At 44.3% G+C, this 15,066-nt stretch overlaps 2 protein-coding genes and 1 pseudogene across 2 annotated transcripts; all 3 read left to right on the top strand.

Annotated features, from left to right (window-relative positions):
* The first annotated feature begins 3,673 nt into the window (after nucleotides 1-3,673).
* On the top strand, nucleotides 3,674-7,754 carry LOC101755565 (thrombospondin type-1 domain-containing protein 4). Its single transcript, XM_004969082.3, has 6 exons — nucleotides 3,674-3,942; nucleotides 4,765-4,920; nucleotides 5,147-5,314; nucleotides 5,936-6,090; nucleotides 6,710-6,879; nucleotides 7,545-7,754. Exons 1-6 carry the CDS (start codon nucleotides 3,849-3,851, stop codon nucleotides 7,597-7,599), a joined length of 798 nt encoding a protein of 265 aa, XP_004969139.1. The 5' UTR covers nucleotides 3,674-3,848; the 3' UTR covers nucleotides 7,600-7,754.
* Nucleotides 7,755-8,664: 910 nt separating this feature from the next.
* On the top strand, nucleotides 8,665-11,527 carry LOC101755158. The gene is made up of 6 exons (XM_004969081.1): nucleotides 8,665-9,142; nucleotides 9,423-9,508; nucleotides 9,851-9,997; nucleotides 10,173-10,296; nucleotides 10,713-10,996; nucleotides 11,094-11,527. The coding sequence occupies exons 1-6, from the start codon at nucleotides 8,944-8,946 to the stop codon at nucleotides 11,184-11,186; spliced, it is 933 nt and encodes a 310-aa protein (XP_004969138.1). The 5' UTR covers nucleotides 8,665-8,943; the 3' UTR covers nucleotides 11,187-11,527.
* Nucleotides 11,528-11,747: 220 nt separating this feature from the next.
* LOC101766133 lies at nucleotides 11,748-15,063 on the top strand (annotated as a pseudogene).
* The last annotated feature ends 3 nt before the right edge of the window (nucleotides 15,064-15,066 follow it).

Genomic DNA, 15,066 nt, shown 5'->3' with positions numbered 1-15,066 from the left:
CTAGGTTTGTTGTTTCACGTTGAGGTCTACCGTGAAAACGAGACGTCATGGCTGCTGTTGCAGTCTTGCGGATAGGTTGTTGGTCCCTGCTCCTGGCTTCAGGTTCGTGCTGCATGGCATTGGCATGTGTGGCCTCGACCGATAGCAGCGCGCGTACGTCGTATACAAGCTACGTCTCACTGAGGTACGATACAAATCGCAGTCGCTACTCCGAGGCTATCTTTAGCTTGGGGCCTTGGGCATGGTCCGTCCTTGTTCTGTCCCCCTTCATTCATGCACCGTACCGGCGGCTGCTCTTGGACTGGAAACACATACGATCCAATGAGTCCAATCCAAGCAGCGCAGTCCAACATGCTCGACAAGCAACTATAACTGCATTATTACATTTACATACGCTGCTCGGTAAAATCAGAACAGCAGGGTTAAAAACACTGTCGTGTTATTGTTACCCCGCCCCCGATACATCTGGCTTTTGCTTGATTCGACATTTGTATCCCGGTAAATAAGGCATTTTCTTGTAACTTGGCATGTCAAATGGGCAAAACCACGAGCTCGATTATTCTACGGTACGGTGAAGAGACGAGAGTCCAGAAACGGGTGAGCGGCTCAGCGCCATCCAACCATCAACTGTGGGTAGCAGTCGTGGGATGTGGGTGTCCGGGGTGCCGGCCGGGCCCCGCGAGGATGCATGGAGAGCAATAGAGCATCTGTCCCGACGCGACACTGGCCGCCTCTCCCGTCTCCCCACGTCGGTTCCGCTGCCAGACGGGGCCCCGCGAGCGGCACGGCCATGTGAGGCCCTTGCCCTGCGAGCAGCGCGGTGCGGCGGTGACGGTGCGAGCGGGACGCGCAGCGACCGACACGAGCGCCCGCAGGCGGGCCGGCCGACAGGTCGATCGATCTGCCGTCGCCGTCGCGCGGCGCGGTGCATGCAGCCGCGTGCGCGCGCCCCGCCCGTCCTCCCGCGCCACCACATGCATAGCAATACAGCGTAGCCCCCCGGGCCCCGCCCCCCCGAACCCTCCGATCCCTGGCCCGCCTGCCATGGTCGGCTACTCCTACTCGGCTTCTCTATCCAGTATCCACTCGCCGCCGCTTATTTTCCCGCGACCTCGATGCCCCGCTCCGGCCCGCTCTGGGGGGATAACGCTCGGGGTGCGCCGACGAGATACGGGCCGCAGGCGCGGATCTCGCCGGCGTCGTCTTCTGCGGTCGCCGCCAGCGAGTTGCCGTGGCGTCCGGCGGGCGGTGGTCCGGGGGAATGATCGTTCTTCGTCGTCGCTCATGATTATGTTCCAGCTGTTGTGCGGTTGGATGACCCCTCGGCCGCTCGTACGTACGTGTGGTTTTCGTGTACGACGACGACGAGTGCTGTCGCTGGAAGGGAGAGCCGCAGGGGACCTCGCGTGCTGTCCCCATCTACTACGTACGCCCACCTGGAAGCGTTGGTGATTAATGGTTGCGGATGCCGAGGCCGCGAGCACCGTCGATCGCCGGAGGGAATATCTGGTCGGGGCCGGGACCGGGACCGGAGCGGGAAGCCGGGAGACGAGCCATCGCCCATATCGGCCGTGGCGAAGTAATGCGTGCAGGTTCGGACGAAGAAGAAGCTCGATACTGCCCTGGTCATGTAACGTAGAGTTTTGTTCTCGAGTCATTGATAGCTTACATCCACGGGGATGGATGGATGATCCTTGCGTGGAAATAAATGGAGGAGGTGAAGGGCATGCGCGTCGGTGGTTCACTTTCCACATTCGACGACCGAATGAATGATGCTGAAATGCTGGAACTTCTCCGGAACGTTGCTTGGGCTGGGCTTTTGGAACTTGGAAGCGGACCGCAACGTATTCCGTTTGGGCCTTTAACGGGAGCCCATTCTTGAATGGCAGCTCTATGCCTCCCCAGCGGAAATCCTACCATCCTTCGGAAGATTTTTTTTTATTACCTTCCAACATTCGAGATTGGTACAACGAATGATCTGCGTCAAACTAAAACCCTAACCTCCATTCCCTCTCCTCCCATGCCTACGCCACGCCCCTCCGCACGGGGCTGCCGACGAAGCCGGTGAAGAGGGTTGAAAAAAATGTTGGATCAATTTTTTAAAAAAAATATTTGAAAAATATTGGTGCAACTTTTTTTAAAATGTTGGACCAATTTTTTCTACCGAAATATTTAACTTAATTTTTTTTAAATAAATGTTGGTTTAACTTTTTCGAAGGGATGTTGGTTTAAGAAATGTTGACCCAATTTTTTTGAAAAATGTTGATCCAACTTGTTTTTAAAAAATTGTCAGTTAAATGGTTACTGTGCTTCTTGTGCTGGGTGATTCACGATTGCTGAGCTGTGTACACCTTCCATCCACGAGATTCCACGAGATGTACAGGACCCCTCCCAGTCCCCACAAACACGCGTCACTTGCGCATCTGCTCCCAGCTTCCCACACTGAAAGACGGCAGCTTGACACCTCTGCTTTTGAGTGTACTCCACGTCTGCACGTTGCCCATGCTGTAGTTCTGACTTCTGAGCTTCGATGTTAGCATCCAAAATTCAGATGGCACATTCTACGTACATACATATAGTTGCCACCTACTAAGAAAATTGACAATGAAATTATACAAGTACTCTCGAACTACCAATGGACAAGCGAGTGTAACGTGTTGGATACACCTACGTAGTACCTGTCACATCAAATATTTGATAGAAGTATTAAATATAGATTATTTACAAAACATATTGCACAGATGGAGTCTAATTCACGAGACGAATCTATTAAGCCTAATTAGTTCATGATTTGACAATGTATTGCTACAGTAAACATGTGCTAATCATGGATTAATTAGGCTCAATAGATTCGTCTCGCGAATTAGTATAGGGTTCTGCAATTAGTTTTATAATTAACTCATGTTTAGTCTTTCTAATTAGCATCCGAATATCCGATGTGATACTCCTAAAGTTTAGCACCTCCTATCAAACACCCCCTTAGGGCAAGTACATTGGTGTCGTCTAATAGACGGTCTCATGCATTGACACGTAATGTTGAGATGATTCAACAGGCAATCCGTACAGTGGATTGTCCTATAAGTTGTCTGGTAGTGGTATATAATTCCTTAATTTGTGCATAAGAAAAATAAAATATTATGAGTTGCATGGCAATAATAACTCGTACAATAGTTGTTAAGTTGTCTCGTAGTCCTACAATTTAGCTTATGAGGTGGTTGTTTCGTGAAGCAACCACCTCTTTCTCTCTCCTTGCTCTTTCTCCTCCACATCATAAAAAAATTCTACGTGGCACTGTATGAGACGACCTATGAGATTGCTGACGTGTAGCAATATAGCAATATACTTCCCTAACCCTTTAGTTGGACAGGTTCGTTGCGACGAGATCCGCCAATCCAGATTTGACAGCTGGCGTTCTCGGTGAGTTTAAGATGTTCGTAGGTGCGTTTTTACGGGTGACCGTGATTTGTTGAAAGCAGAGACGTAAAATTCCCACATCAATACATACATCACGCCCAACCCACGGCGGCCCATCCGAAAACACTGAGCGCACCCTCCCACCGCGAATGTGCGCCGTCCGTCCCAGATCCAACGTTAATAAACGTCCAGCGCGTCACGGCTGTGGTCACTGACGCCCCCCCTCCCGTGCTCCCGAGTGCCGACAGGCGACAGACCTGCAGAGAGAGGCAGACCGGCACCGACGCGAGTCACGCGACGCTCGCTCGGTCGGCCCGCGCACGCGCACCAACTCCCTCGCCTCGCGCCACCCGCCCACTCGGCACTCGAGCGAAGCCATCCCCTCCGCAGTAATTAGGCAAGCTTCCTCCTCCTCGCCGGCGGCGGCTGGAGAGATGGAGGCGGCGGGGGCGGCTGCGCTGCCGCGGCTGTGCGCGCTGCTGCTCCCCTTCCTCGCCGTCGCGACCTGCCTCGACGTCCCATCCCATGGTAATGCACCTGCTAACAACCCAGAGATGACTCGCTTGTCAGAAGCAAACAGCGCCCCGGCTCGCTCTGGTGGAGCGAGCTAGGGTTACTATCAATTTTCTAATTAGGCGGCCGCCAGCCTCTCCTCTGGTGCGTTTAAGTGTGACTACCAAGAGCATTTCGCGTGAAATGGTTTACTCCGGCTTTGATCTGTTTAGAGTAGCTGAACTGCTTAAATTATCTGGTGTTTAGAGTAGCCGACCCCTTTGGCAGTTACTTCCTCGATCTGAATCGATATGCGGCTGCTGATGCACTAGCATGTCACAATTCGTGGTAATTGTGTGGGGAAAAGTTCAGATAGCGCAAAAGGTGGTATTGCTGATTGGTTCAATCCATGCACGCTAAAGATCAGCCTAATAAAATTGTTCAAACTGAATGCTGTATGCTGAATGCTAGAGTCATTGAATAATCACTGCTGTTTGCTGTATCTCCTATTGGCAAAGGCATCGTTGGGAGTTCTGTGCGAAGGCGCCAGATTGGTATAAATTGAATGAAAATCAGCCACCTTGCAGGTTAATAACATTTCTTTAAGGGATTTCGAAACTCCAATGCTGCAGCAAGCTTGTCACATTTTATCACATGCATGTCTCATGCTCTTATATGTGCACGTTCCCATTTTGTATGCATATTAATTTTTACGGCATGGATTACTACACACAAGCACAAGATGTTTTATCATATTACCTTTGGCTCATGGTGAAATTGACAATAAATCATATTCTTGTTAATTATTAAAAAAGAATCATATTCTCGTTTCACTAAAGCATCACATTCTAATTGCAGGGTGCTACTGGACTGGGTGCCAAAGCAAATGGTTTGGAGTATGTGCTGCTCGCTACTACTTGAATTCTCAATCAGATGATTGTGATGGTCTTTGCATGGGGTCGAAAAGCCCTCCATGCCTGCCACTCCACACACATTTCTATTGCTGCAAACCAGGTCTATACATGGTTTTACTACATTCAGCTAACGAAAATGACTAGAGCAGTCTGCTACATCTTGTACTAGTTTGTTTGTCATATATGGACATAGAATTTAATAACTACTACTTAGCATAAGTAGTTTCAGAGTCTACATTCTTTTAAATTGCTACTGCACCATTTGAATAAATATAATTACTCTAGCATTCTGATACGGATTGTCAATTATGGGTTCTGAAGGACAGGAATACCAAAGGTAACAAACAAGTGTGGACATTGCAAGATCAAGCTGGATTTTGGCAAAGAGTTTATATGCTGCTCTGATTGCTCTGAACCAACCATTATGGACAAGAATACCAAACTGGGTTACTGCAAAAGTGGTGCCGACTTAACAATGCAATTAAAACCACAAGGTATATTTTCACAACTAGGTCATACAAGACAGGACTCAGTTGCAGTTTGACAGCTTTTACTGCATGCACATGTATTTTGAATCATTTTACTAACTTAAGAGATATCTGGTACTATGGCACTACTAAGGCAACTCTCACTAAGGGGAAAGCAAAAGTCTTCTCTAAGGGAATAAATTATTCTCGCTTGGTTTAACTGAAACCTGGAATATTCAGTATACCTTGAAACAAAATAATCCTGCAAAGGGTTCATATATTATCATGCCATGCTTCATATAACTAATATTTGTTCAGAAACACAGGATACCATTGGACTGGTAGTCTGGTACAATGCAGCCTCGCTCTTAAGCACAGGAAATGTCTGTATCCATGTTAAACAGCACTTATGCATGAAATAATCTGTCTAAAAGATGTACTTGCAATTTGTCTCAGCTGATGTAATGCTTATATTTATTTTCAAAGGTCGTCCAATTTTTTTGCACACTTCACCATTTTGGCATTTGTTTACAGTTTGCACTTTGTCTTTGCAGTAGTTTCATGCTCGAATTGCTAACCAAGGTCATATTGCCCTTCTTTTCTTCTTGAATCTTTCCATTCCATATTCCTTGTCCTGAATATATGCAGAAACTTTTCACTGGGTTGCTGGCCCATGGATGATGTGCTCCTCTCCATGTGATGGTGGTATTCGATATCGTGATGTTGCTTGTTATGGAAGTCTGGATGATAACACTATCAAACACTACCCTGTGGATGATGCTAGCTGTTCAGCAGATGAAATGGTACTTCAAATTATTCAATTTTATTTCTTGCACCTTAATGGGAATATGTTTGTTGCTTACCTTCTTTCACTCTGTTTGCAACATAAGACATATTCATATTCAGTTTACTGATTACAGGGTCACTTCGTGTGCCCATTGACACCAACACAACTAAAAAACAACTTTAATGATAAGGTTATGTCTAGTTATCGAAAGATCATCCATGATCCATGTCAGTGCAGGTGTGAAAATAATACTGCATTGATGATTATGTCAGATCAATTAGATTTGTACAGATTGTGGTAAGTGTAAGTCATAGCAATCTGCAAGAATTTTTTTTTTCTTTTGTCATTGCTACATGTATATACTAGTTGACGAATGGACTGTTCCAAATGCTTGTTCAGTGTTAATAAAAAATATTGTTCAGATAAGTGTTTTCCTGAAACCCTCCATATTCTTGACATAAGACTGTCCTTCTAAGCTTCAGAAGCAGAATATAATGTACAGAATGATCTCTTTGTTACATGCTGTATTAAGCATATTAAGTATGAAGCACATGAATCTCAAGAGATAGTAGTTCTTTGCTGCGTTAATAAATTTGTTTTCTTACTGTTTGAGTGCTAATTTATTCCTTTGACAGCCTGCAAAACAGGAGGGATGTAATCAGCAAAGCTGTGGTGATCCCGAGACGACACAGGCAATGAATCCCAAGAGAAGTGGAATGTCTGGTTGGTTAGTAGCATTGATTGTTTTCCTAGGTCTTGGTGCAATTGGTGGCATTGCATTTACCAGCTACACTTACTACAGGAGGTATGCATAAATCTTTACACAGTGTTACATTGTTCACCTTTTTTTTCTATGTGCTTTTGGATTTTATTGTGTTTTTATGTCCACTTGCTAGAGTTCTCACTTCTCAGTGATTATTTTCCTGCATAGAGTTCATAGATAATGCAGAAATGTAAGGTAGCAGTTGCATGAATTTTCAGCTTGGGTTTCCAACAAGGAGTTAAATGTTGAAATGGTCACTTTTGATTTCACTATTTAACAATTTTGTTCTTTTGGGAAGTCAGTATTAATATTTGGTGCATATGGACTGCACTTCGTGAGAGAGCAATCACTAGTCCATTATTCAAAAAAACATGCTAAATGTACTTGATAATATATGGAGTCATCTATTGATATTACTTCGGTTACTACATAACCTCGTGAGAGCTTATGCTCTTGCATTGGTAGGTTTCTTGTTTTTTAGGCTCCATTTGGATGTAGACATTGGAGGGCTTGGTATTGAATTGGGTCGATATCAAATCAGAGTAGCCTTGGAAATGTGTTACAATACCAAAGCGATTGTTTGGATGCGAATGAATTTACTAGATGGAATTCAACTAGGTGGTGTTAGGGATATTGACAAATTGCTCTACTTGTTTTCACCATATGTTCAGCTCTTTTCCTTCATCTTCTTTTGTTGTTGTTAACAGGAGAGCCTCTGGGTCGAGTGGTTTCGTGTATGTCATGATGGAAGCTTATTATTGAGAGTTTTATTATTGAGAGTTGAGGGGACCGGTTGCCTGGAAGTCTGCAAGCAATCGGAACTCGAGACTGTAGAAAATCAATGGAATTGGAGACAGCCAGTTTGTTCATTCTTCATTCTTTGGCGTGCTGTTTTTGTCGTCAGAAATGCCTTTCAATCCTGTATTCCTCTTCCGGTCTTCCCGCTGATTCACGTGCAGCCGAGTTGACTATCCTGGGTGAAGCGGCCGGTGAGTATACTTGCCAAGGCTGGGAATCTGTCAGGAAGAATGTTTGATTCGCTGTCATAACTGTGGCGTGCCAATGTGCCATATGTTCATAGCATCCTGCCACATACGCATGCCCAAATATAGCCGACGGTGAACGATTTCTTTAGCACAAAAGATATGGATTGTGACCCTTCCGCGAAAAAAATTGCATGTCAAGCTAATTTCCAGGTTTACATACAATCCTTGATTCTTTTCCCAACTCTCTAGCAAGTCACAATAAAGTTCTTCGATTCGCAAGTGAACCAACGTCCAAGCGATCCCAGCGAGTCTAACGGAAGCGATTCGTTTTCAGCATCGCTCATTCGGGCTCCGCGATGACGCTGAGCTATGGCCACGGACGAACTCAGCTTTGGTCTGTGGGCCAGGGACGAACTCAATTAGCAAGATTCGCAAATTCTAAATCCCTCAATACAAAGGGTGTAGGTTGACTGCAAAACCACAATCTCGTGATCGACATTTTTTTAAAAAAATGATGATTTGCTTTACAGCACTCATGTGTTTCTTTCTCTCTTCCTCAAACACTCCAGCTGTCCTAAACTACAAATCATTTGAGATTTATTTTTAAATCATTGTTTTAGTTTTAAACAAATTTATAGAAAAATATATAAATATTTACAACACCAAACTAGATGTATTTTGATACATTGATATTGTAGATGTTGTTATATATTTTTTATGTATCCGGTCAAAGTTACATAAAATTTGATTCGCAAAAAAAAGTTAGATAAAATTTATTTATGATAAAATTAAAATGACTTATAATTTAGATATTTGAATTTTTATTCCATTCAATGCCGGGATGAGTATATACTACAACGACTTGCCATATAACCAATCATGATTTATACAAGTTTAAAATTCAGGCGTGAGGACAAGAGGAGGGTAATACCCAATTGTGACCGAGAAGAAAAAAATAACAAAGCAAAAGAAATTTCAAAGATCGAGAAGAAAGGAAAAGAACTACTGTATCGCCGACGCTTCGCTCGAGTCGCACGCCGAATTCTCCAAATCCCCCGTCTCCTCAGCCCTCGCCAAAACCCCAATTTCCCCGCGAGGTTGGGATTTCGTGGTTCCAGCGATGCTGGAGCCGCAGCGCATGCTCCGCGACGCCGGCGGAGGCCTTCCCTCCGCCGTCACCGCCTCCTTGCGCGCGCACCTGCTGTCGCCTGCCGAGCCCTCGCCCACGACCGGTGGCCGGCCGGAGATAACCGACGAGGAGATCGACGCCGACACCGCGGCCTGCTGCCGCATCTGCCTCGAGTCCGAGTCCGAGCCCGGTGAGCACCCGCACCAGTCGACTGGTGGCTTCCTTACCTTTTTTTTGTGGTTGGTAGTTTGCGCGCAAAGGCGATCATCGGTCCGTGCAACATTTGGTTCAGTTGGTAGGTTTGCCGTGTCATAGGGTAATGGGTGCTGGTATCGTTTGGATTGGATGTTTGAATTATTTGCCTCGGTGTTAAACTGTTAATGTAGGAGAGGATTCCTAGGGTTCAAGGTGATCCTGCTCTGCTGTGGCTCTGTGGCTGATCAATGTTGCTTGTCTTGGCTTTGATGCAGGTGATGAGCTAATATCTCCCTGTATGTGCAAGGGGACGCAGCAATTCGTTCACCGCTCCTGCCTTGACCATTGGAGGTCTGTTAAGGTAACACATACTTATTTGATATACTGGCGTGCATTTCTTCGGACAAATTTATCTGTTGCAGTTTGCTTGTCAAAATAAGTTCCTAAGCAAAGGTCAAGGAGCAGACTATTATTATTAGGAAGCTTATTATATGTAAATTCTTTTGATCAACAACAGTTCTTTATAAATCCTCATTGCAGCAGTTTGAATAGACTTACATGGTTGGTTGCTTACTTTTGGGTTCATCTTTCTTGTGTAAACTGCCTACTAATTTAACCTGTAAGATAGTTACTAGTTACTGCTGTCAATTGTTTGATCGAGCATGGTAGCACTAAATTATGCTGTCTTGACATATCTTCTCAGGAAGGAATTGCCTTTTCACACTGCACAACATGCAAGGTGCGATTCCATCTACGGGTTGAATGTTTGGAGGACGACATATGTCGTAGAATGAAGTTCCGGTTGTTTGTTGCCAGAGATGTTACACTTGTATTCCTTATTATACAAGCCGTGAGATCACCTTTCCCTCTGATTACTCTACTGCTCTTTATTATTCATAGTCATATTGGCATCAGTTAACAGCAAACAACTTGCATATATTATTTCGTTGAGTGAGAGCTTAGTGAACCTCGGTTACTACAGCGGGCATGTATTTGATGTGTGCATCTTGTTTGCACTTTTTCAGGCCATCGCTGCCATAGGTGGTATGGCATATTTGTTGGATAAAGATGGAAACTTCAGAAACAGATTTTCTGATGATTGGGATCGGTTTCTGTCAAAGCATCCGGTGCCCTTTTACTACTGTGTTGGTATGTGTTTTCTTCTGGAACCTCACTTAGAATTGTTACTGGGATTCAGATGGCTGGATGATACAATGATGACTGGTGTTTGAATTCTAAACAGTAAATACTAAATATCATATAGACTGTATGCATGCATCAAATTGTATTCTTGCTTCAGTGCCTGTGTTTTGCAATATGATTCATGAGCATTATCCCCCAAGGTCTCATGTTCTTAGACTCTTATGCACTGAAAATAGATTGTTTAGTAATTCAAATTCAAATATGTCATGTCACACCATAACAATGTTGCCTTCTGCGGTTCTTCCTAATTTAAACAGTGATGACTTTCCAGATTGCAATTCTTAACAGATCTGTTCACATAAAAGATGTTAGTATCTCCTTCTGACAAGTTAGTTACTGATATTCCCACAAATCTGGTTCAGGTGTGGTGGTGTTCTTTGTACTGGTTGGATTTTTTGGGCTAATAGTGCACCTCTCGTCTTTCAACAACAATGATCCGTGCTTGGCTGGATGCCATAATTGCTTCTATGGGTGGGGTATAGTGGACTTACCAGCTTCAATGGAAGCCTGCTTTGCTTTCGCTGTCATCTTTGTTATTTTATTCGCCATCCTTGGAGTTGCATATGGGTTCCTTGCTGCAACTCTGGCCATCCAGAGGATCTGGCAGCGGCACTATCACATACTTACCAAGAAGGAGCTGGCAAAGGCAAGTGAAACCCGCTTATAGTGATTCTCAGAGAGAAAGACAGTCAAAGGTTATTGTTCATTAGCCACTCAATATTTCTCTGTTGTACGATGCACAGGAATATGTCGTGGAGGACCTTCGAGACGGTTACACACCGCCGAAGATGGATGCAGAGCATGAGCAGCGTCTGAAGATGTTGCAGCTCATGTAGCTTCTACTAGCAAATGATGGACAGAAGCATTGCATCTTCCCGGTGCATCAACTACATTAGCATAATATGTATATAGTTGGGATAAGCAGATTCCAGTGATCCGCAATCCATGTACTGAGATATAAATAGAACCACGGTTGAAAATGGGGAATCACATGCAGCTCTAGTGAAGTTGACCTGCCGTGAAATGGGGAGATAGGTACATACTACTACCTGGTATTTTCTGCGAGAACGCTGCATATTTTTTGTCCTAGAATACTAAAGTGATCTGTGTATGAACAAGTGCAGATTAATTTAGGCACAGTTTTCTTTTATGTACATTTGTTCGTTTGGGTTTGTTACGACTGTCTGCTGGCATGTTTGATGCATCTTGTGCAAATTACTCCGAGACTAAATGCCTATTCGATCGAAATGTTGTTTCCATTTCTTTCTTCTTTCGCTTTTCCATTTGGCTTTTGGCAGCTCAGCGACTGTTGCACATAACGATCGGTAGTGGCGGTGTGGGCGTGTGGCCGATGGTGGGAAATGAATCATCTGAATCGCATATTCACATCTGGAAAGATGCACGGCGACACGGCACCATACATTTCCCTCTTGCGCACAATAGCTTGCATTCCGCACTGGGGCTCGATCTCCCGATCGAAACCGCGTGATCAGGTTCGGTTCGGCCTGAGCGACAATTCAAGCATCGCTGATCTGGGACGACGACGCGGCCCCCAGCAACGTCACGCCGCCGTTCCAGCTTTGCTGAGGGACACAGTGGAGTACTGGAGTGGAGTGCTTCTGCCTGGTGAGGGCACCGGCCGTGCGCGCGTGTCGTCATCAGGCAGTGTGTGTGTGACTGTGGAGAGACTGGAGCCCAACGGCCAGTCAGCCGGAGCAGCGCTTCGCTCAGCGCCCGTGTGAGGGAAGGCCGGTTGAAGGTTTTGAGCAAGAAAACGCCCACTCCTTTTGATCTCCTCCGATCCTCCACCCAGTTCACCGCGCCGATCCGCTTCCCGGTCGTGCTTGCTTCTCCACTTCTCCCTCCGGACTTCAATTCTCCCCCCAAATCTCACCGACCAAGCCCTTGCCGCGTTCGTTCGATCTAGTATCTACCCCTACAACAATATCCATGTCTAGTATCTACCCCTACACAATTTTCCCACAATCCGTCGCGAGTTGCAAGTCAGTTAAGGTCACACATACCGTTGCTTAATTTTTTTGAAGTGTGTGAAATAAAAATATAGAAATGAACACCCATTGAAAGAATGAAAATAAACAAAGATTTAATTGCTATTGGATTGATTTCCATTTTTCTCCAATTGGTTTTGGTGTAGGCGATGAGCTCATATCTCCCTGTATGTGCAAGGGCACGCAGCAGTTTGTTCATCGTGCATGCCTCGATCACTGGAGGGCTGTCAAGGTATGGCTGTTTGCTAAGCTTACATATTTAGTCTCTCAAATTTCTAAATATTCGTCGAATTTTATAAATGAAGGACACATAGCACTTAACATGCTGAACCCCCTTCGCTTTTTTAGTTATAATTTTGACTCAATTTTGGTCCATTACTTTTTTTTTTCATCTCACCAATTGACAGTTTGCCACAACGTCTAGAAAACAGAAATTGCAATATCACGAAGGTTAACTTTGACTCTTTCAAAAGAAAAACCCTTAGCCTTAGACATTTTTTTAGTACATCTGATGACAATAAATCCAGTGATGTAGTTATCGTATATTTAACTTTGATAACCTGAAAACATATTGACATGTGCAATTTTCTTTTTTGCAACTTGACATCACTAAAATTATTGGATTCTGAAGCTTTTTAAACTAAATGGAACAGATCCTTCTTATCGTCAGGATAGGATACTCATTCAGCAAATATTTTTGTCCAACAAATTAAAATTTCTCACACAAATCCTTCCTCAAATTGCAGCAGGCTGAATATAGTGGCAAGAATATTAACTACCATAGTTTGATAATGCATGATAGCATGGCAAGATTGAGAGTTGCTTAGTCATTGTTAGATCCAAAATGAGATGTTAGCCCTAAATTATTCTGTCCACATATTTCTGCAGGAAGGGACTGCATTTTCGCACTGCACTACTTGCAAAGCACAATTCCATCTTCGGGTTGAGTTTCTAGAAGATGACATGCGTCGTAGAATGAAGTTCCAGTTGTTTGTTGCTAGAGATATCTTCCTTGTCTTCCTTGCAATACAATCAGTGAAATCACCTTTCCCTCTTATTACCCCCTGTTGCTGTTTATTATTCAGAATAATTTGGCAATATAAAACCACATAGAGATTGTACATTGTTTCTTTGGGTAAAAGCTGATGGAACATGGATTATTAAGATAGAGCATTTATTTTATCTTCATAAGAGTATGTTCGTGGCAGGTTGATGTTGGCTAGTTTCTGGTTGGGAGTGTTGAGAGGTAGATCCATAGATGCGCTGTAGTGGATGTTTCTGTTGGTTTAGCTCTTGGGTGGTGAGGAGTTGAAGTGGTTACATTTTGTGCTGCTTTGTAAACTGGTAACCCCAGTACAAAGGTGTAATACTCTGGTTACACTTTCTTTAAAGCCAGGCTGAAAGGTCTGTTATCGAAAAACAGAGAATTTAGTGTTGTGTTTCAGAATGAGGCTTTACCCTATATTATCATAGTAATGTTGTGTAATCATCACACAGTGTTAGCATTACCTTAAAAATTGTTAAATGCTTATTGTGCAAGATACTTTTTTCTCGAACACGCAGACATTACATTAAGAAGAATATTGTGCAAGATACTTGATATCGATATCTCAGTTGATTTTTTGGAATTAATTACCCGGTAATTGCTGCCATTGCTGCTGTGGCCTATCTACTGGATAGAGGTGGAAAATTCAGAAACAGCTTTGCTCACCATGGGGATCACATCCTGTCGGTGCACCCAGTTGTGTTCTACTACTGTGTTGGTATGTTTATTTTCCACTTTTCACTTCAGTTAATATGGGAGTGTGCTGATGATGCAGTGCTTGCTGAGTGGTTGGATCCTATACAGTAAGTACCATATACTGCATGTAGGCGTGCATCAATTTGTCTTAGTAAACTCGGTCTCTATTGTAACGGTAAACTTCTCTGTGTCTAATCTCTTTGAAGTTGTTTCCTTGTTCACTGAAAATAGAGTGCTTACAGTAATTAAAATTTAACATGCCATGTCACACAATTGCGAATGCTATCTTCTTCCTAAATCGACACCACTGAAGTTAAAATATAATAATGGCTCTTCAAACTGCATATGAACTGATCTATTAAAGTAAATGTAAAAAGGTAGCTTGCTGATATCGTCTGCCAATCAAATTTCCTCAGGTGTGGTGGCGTTCTTTGCACTGACTGGACTTTGTGGGCTGCTGTTACACTGCTTCTCTTCCGACAACATCGATCCATCATGCCTGGGTGTATGCTCCTACGGATGCCTGGACTGCTCTGAATGCCTGGACTGCTTCGCGTCCTCAGGGGAAGCTTCCTGCCTTGTCCTTTCTATCGTCGTCGTCATCGTCTTCCTATTCCTGGAGTCATTTACGGTAGCATTGCGGCGACTATGGCCTTCCAGAATATTATGCAACGCCACTACCACATCCTCAACAAAAAGGAGCTGACAAAGGCAAGTCTCTATTCTATCTACGCGCTCAGCTTTCCAACCAGTCAAAACATCTTCGGTGAGCAGGTGTACATCGTGGAGGACCTTCAAGGCGGTTACGCTCCGCCGCCCAAGATGGACCCAGTGCACGAGCAGCGCCTGAAGATCGTGAACCCTAACCCACTGAACCTTCATCTAAAGACAGTTGTGCGATGGAAAAGACGACTCGTCAGTCTTGGCGCAAATCGGATGCTGGTAAATCCAACTCCCCTGTGAAAG

This window comes from Setaria italica, chromosome V (genome assembly GCF_000263155.2).
Source record: "Setaria italica strain Yugu1 chromosome V, Setaria_italica_v2.0, whole genome shotgun sequence".
Classification (NCBI taxonomy): Eukaryota; Viridiplantae; Streptophyta; class Magnoliopsida; order Poales; family Poaceae; genus Setaria; species Setaria italica.
This window is presented reverse-complemented; position numbering and strand designations above follow the sequence as displayed.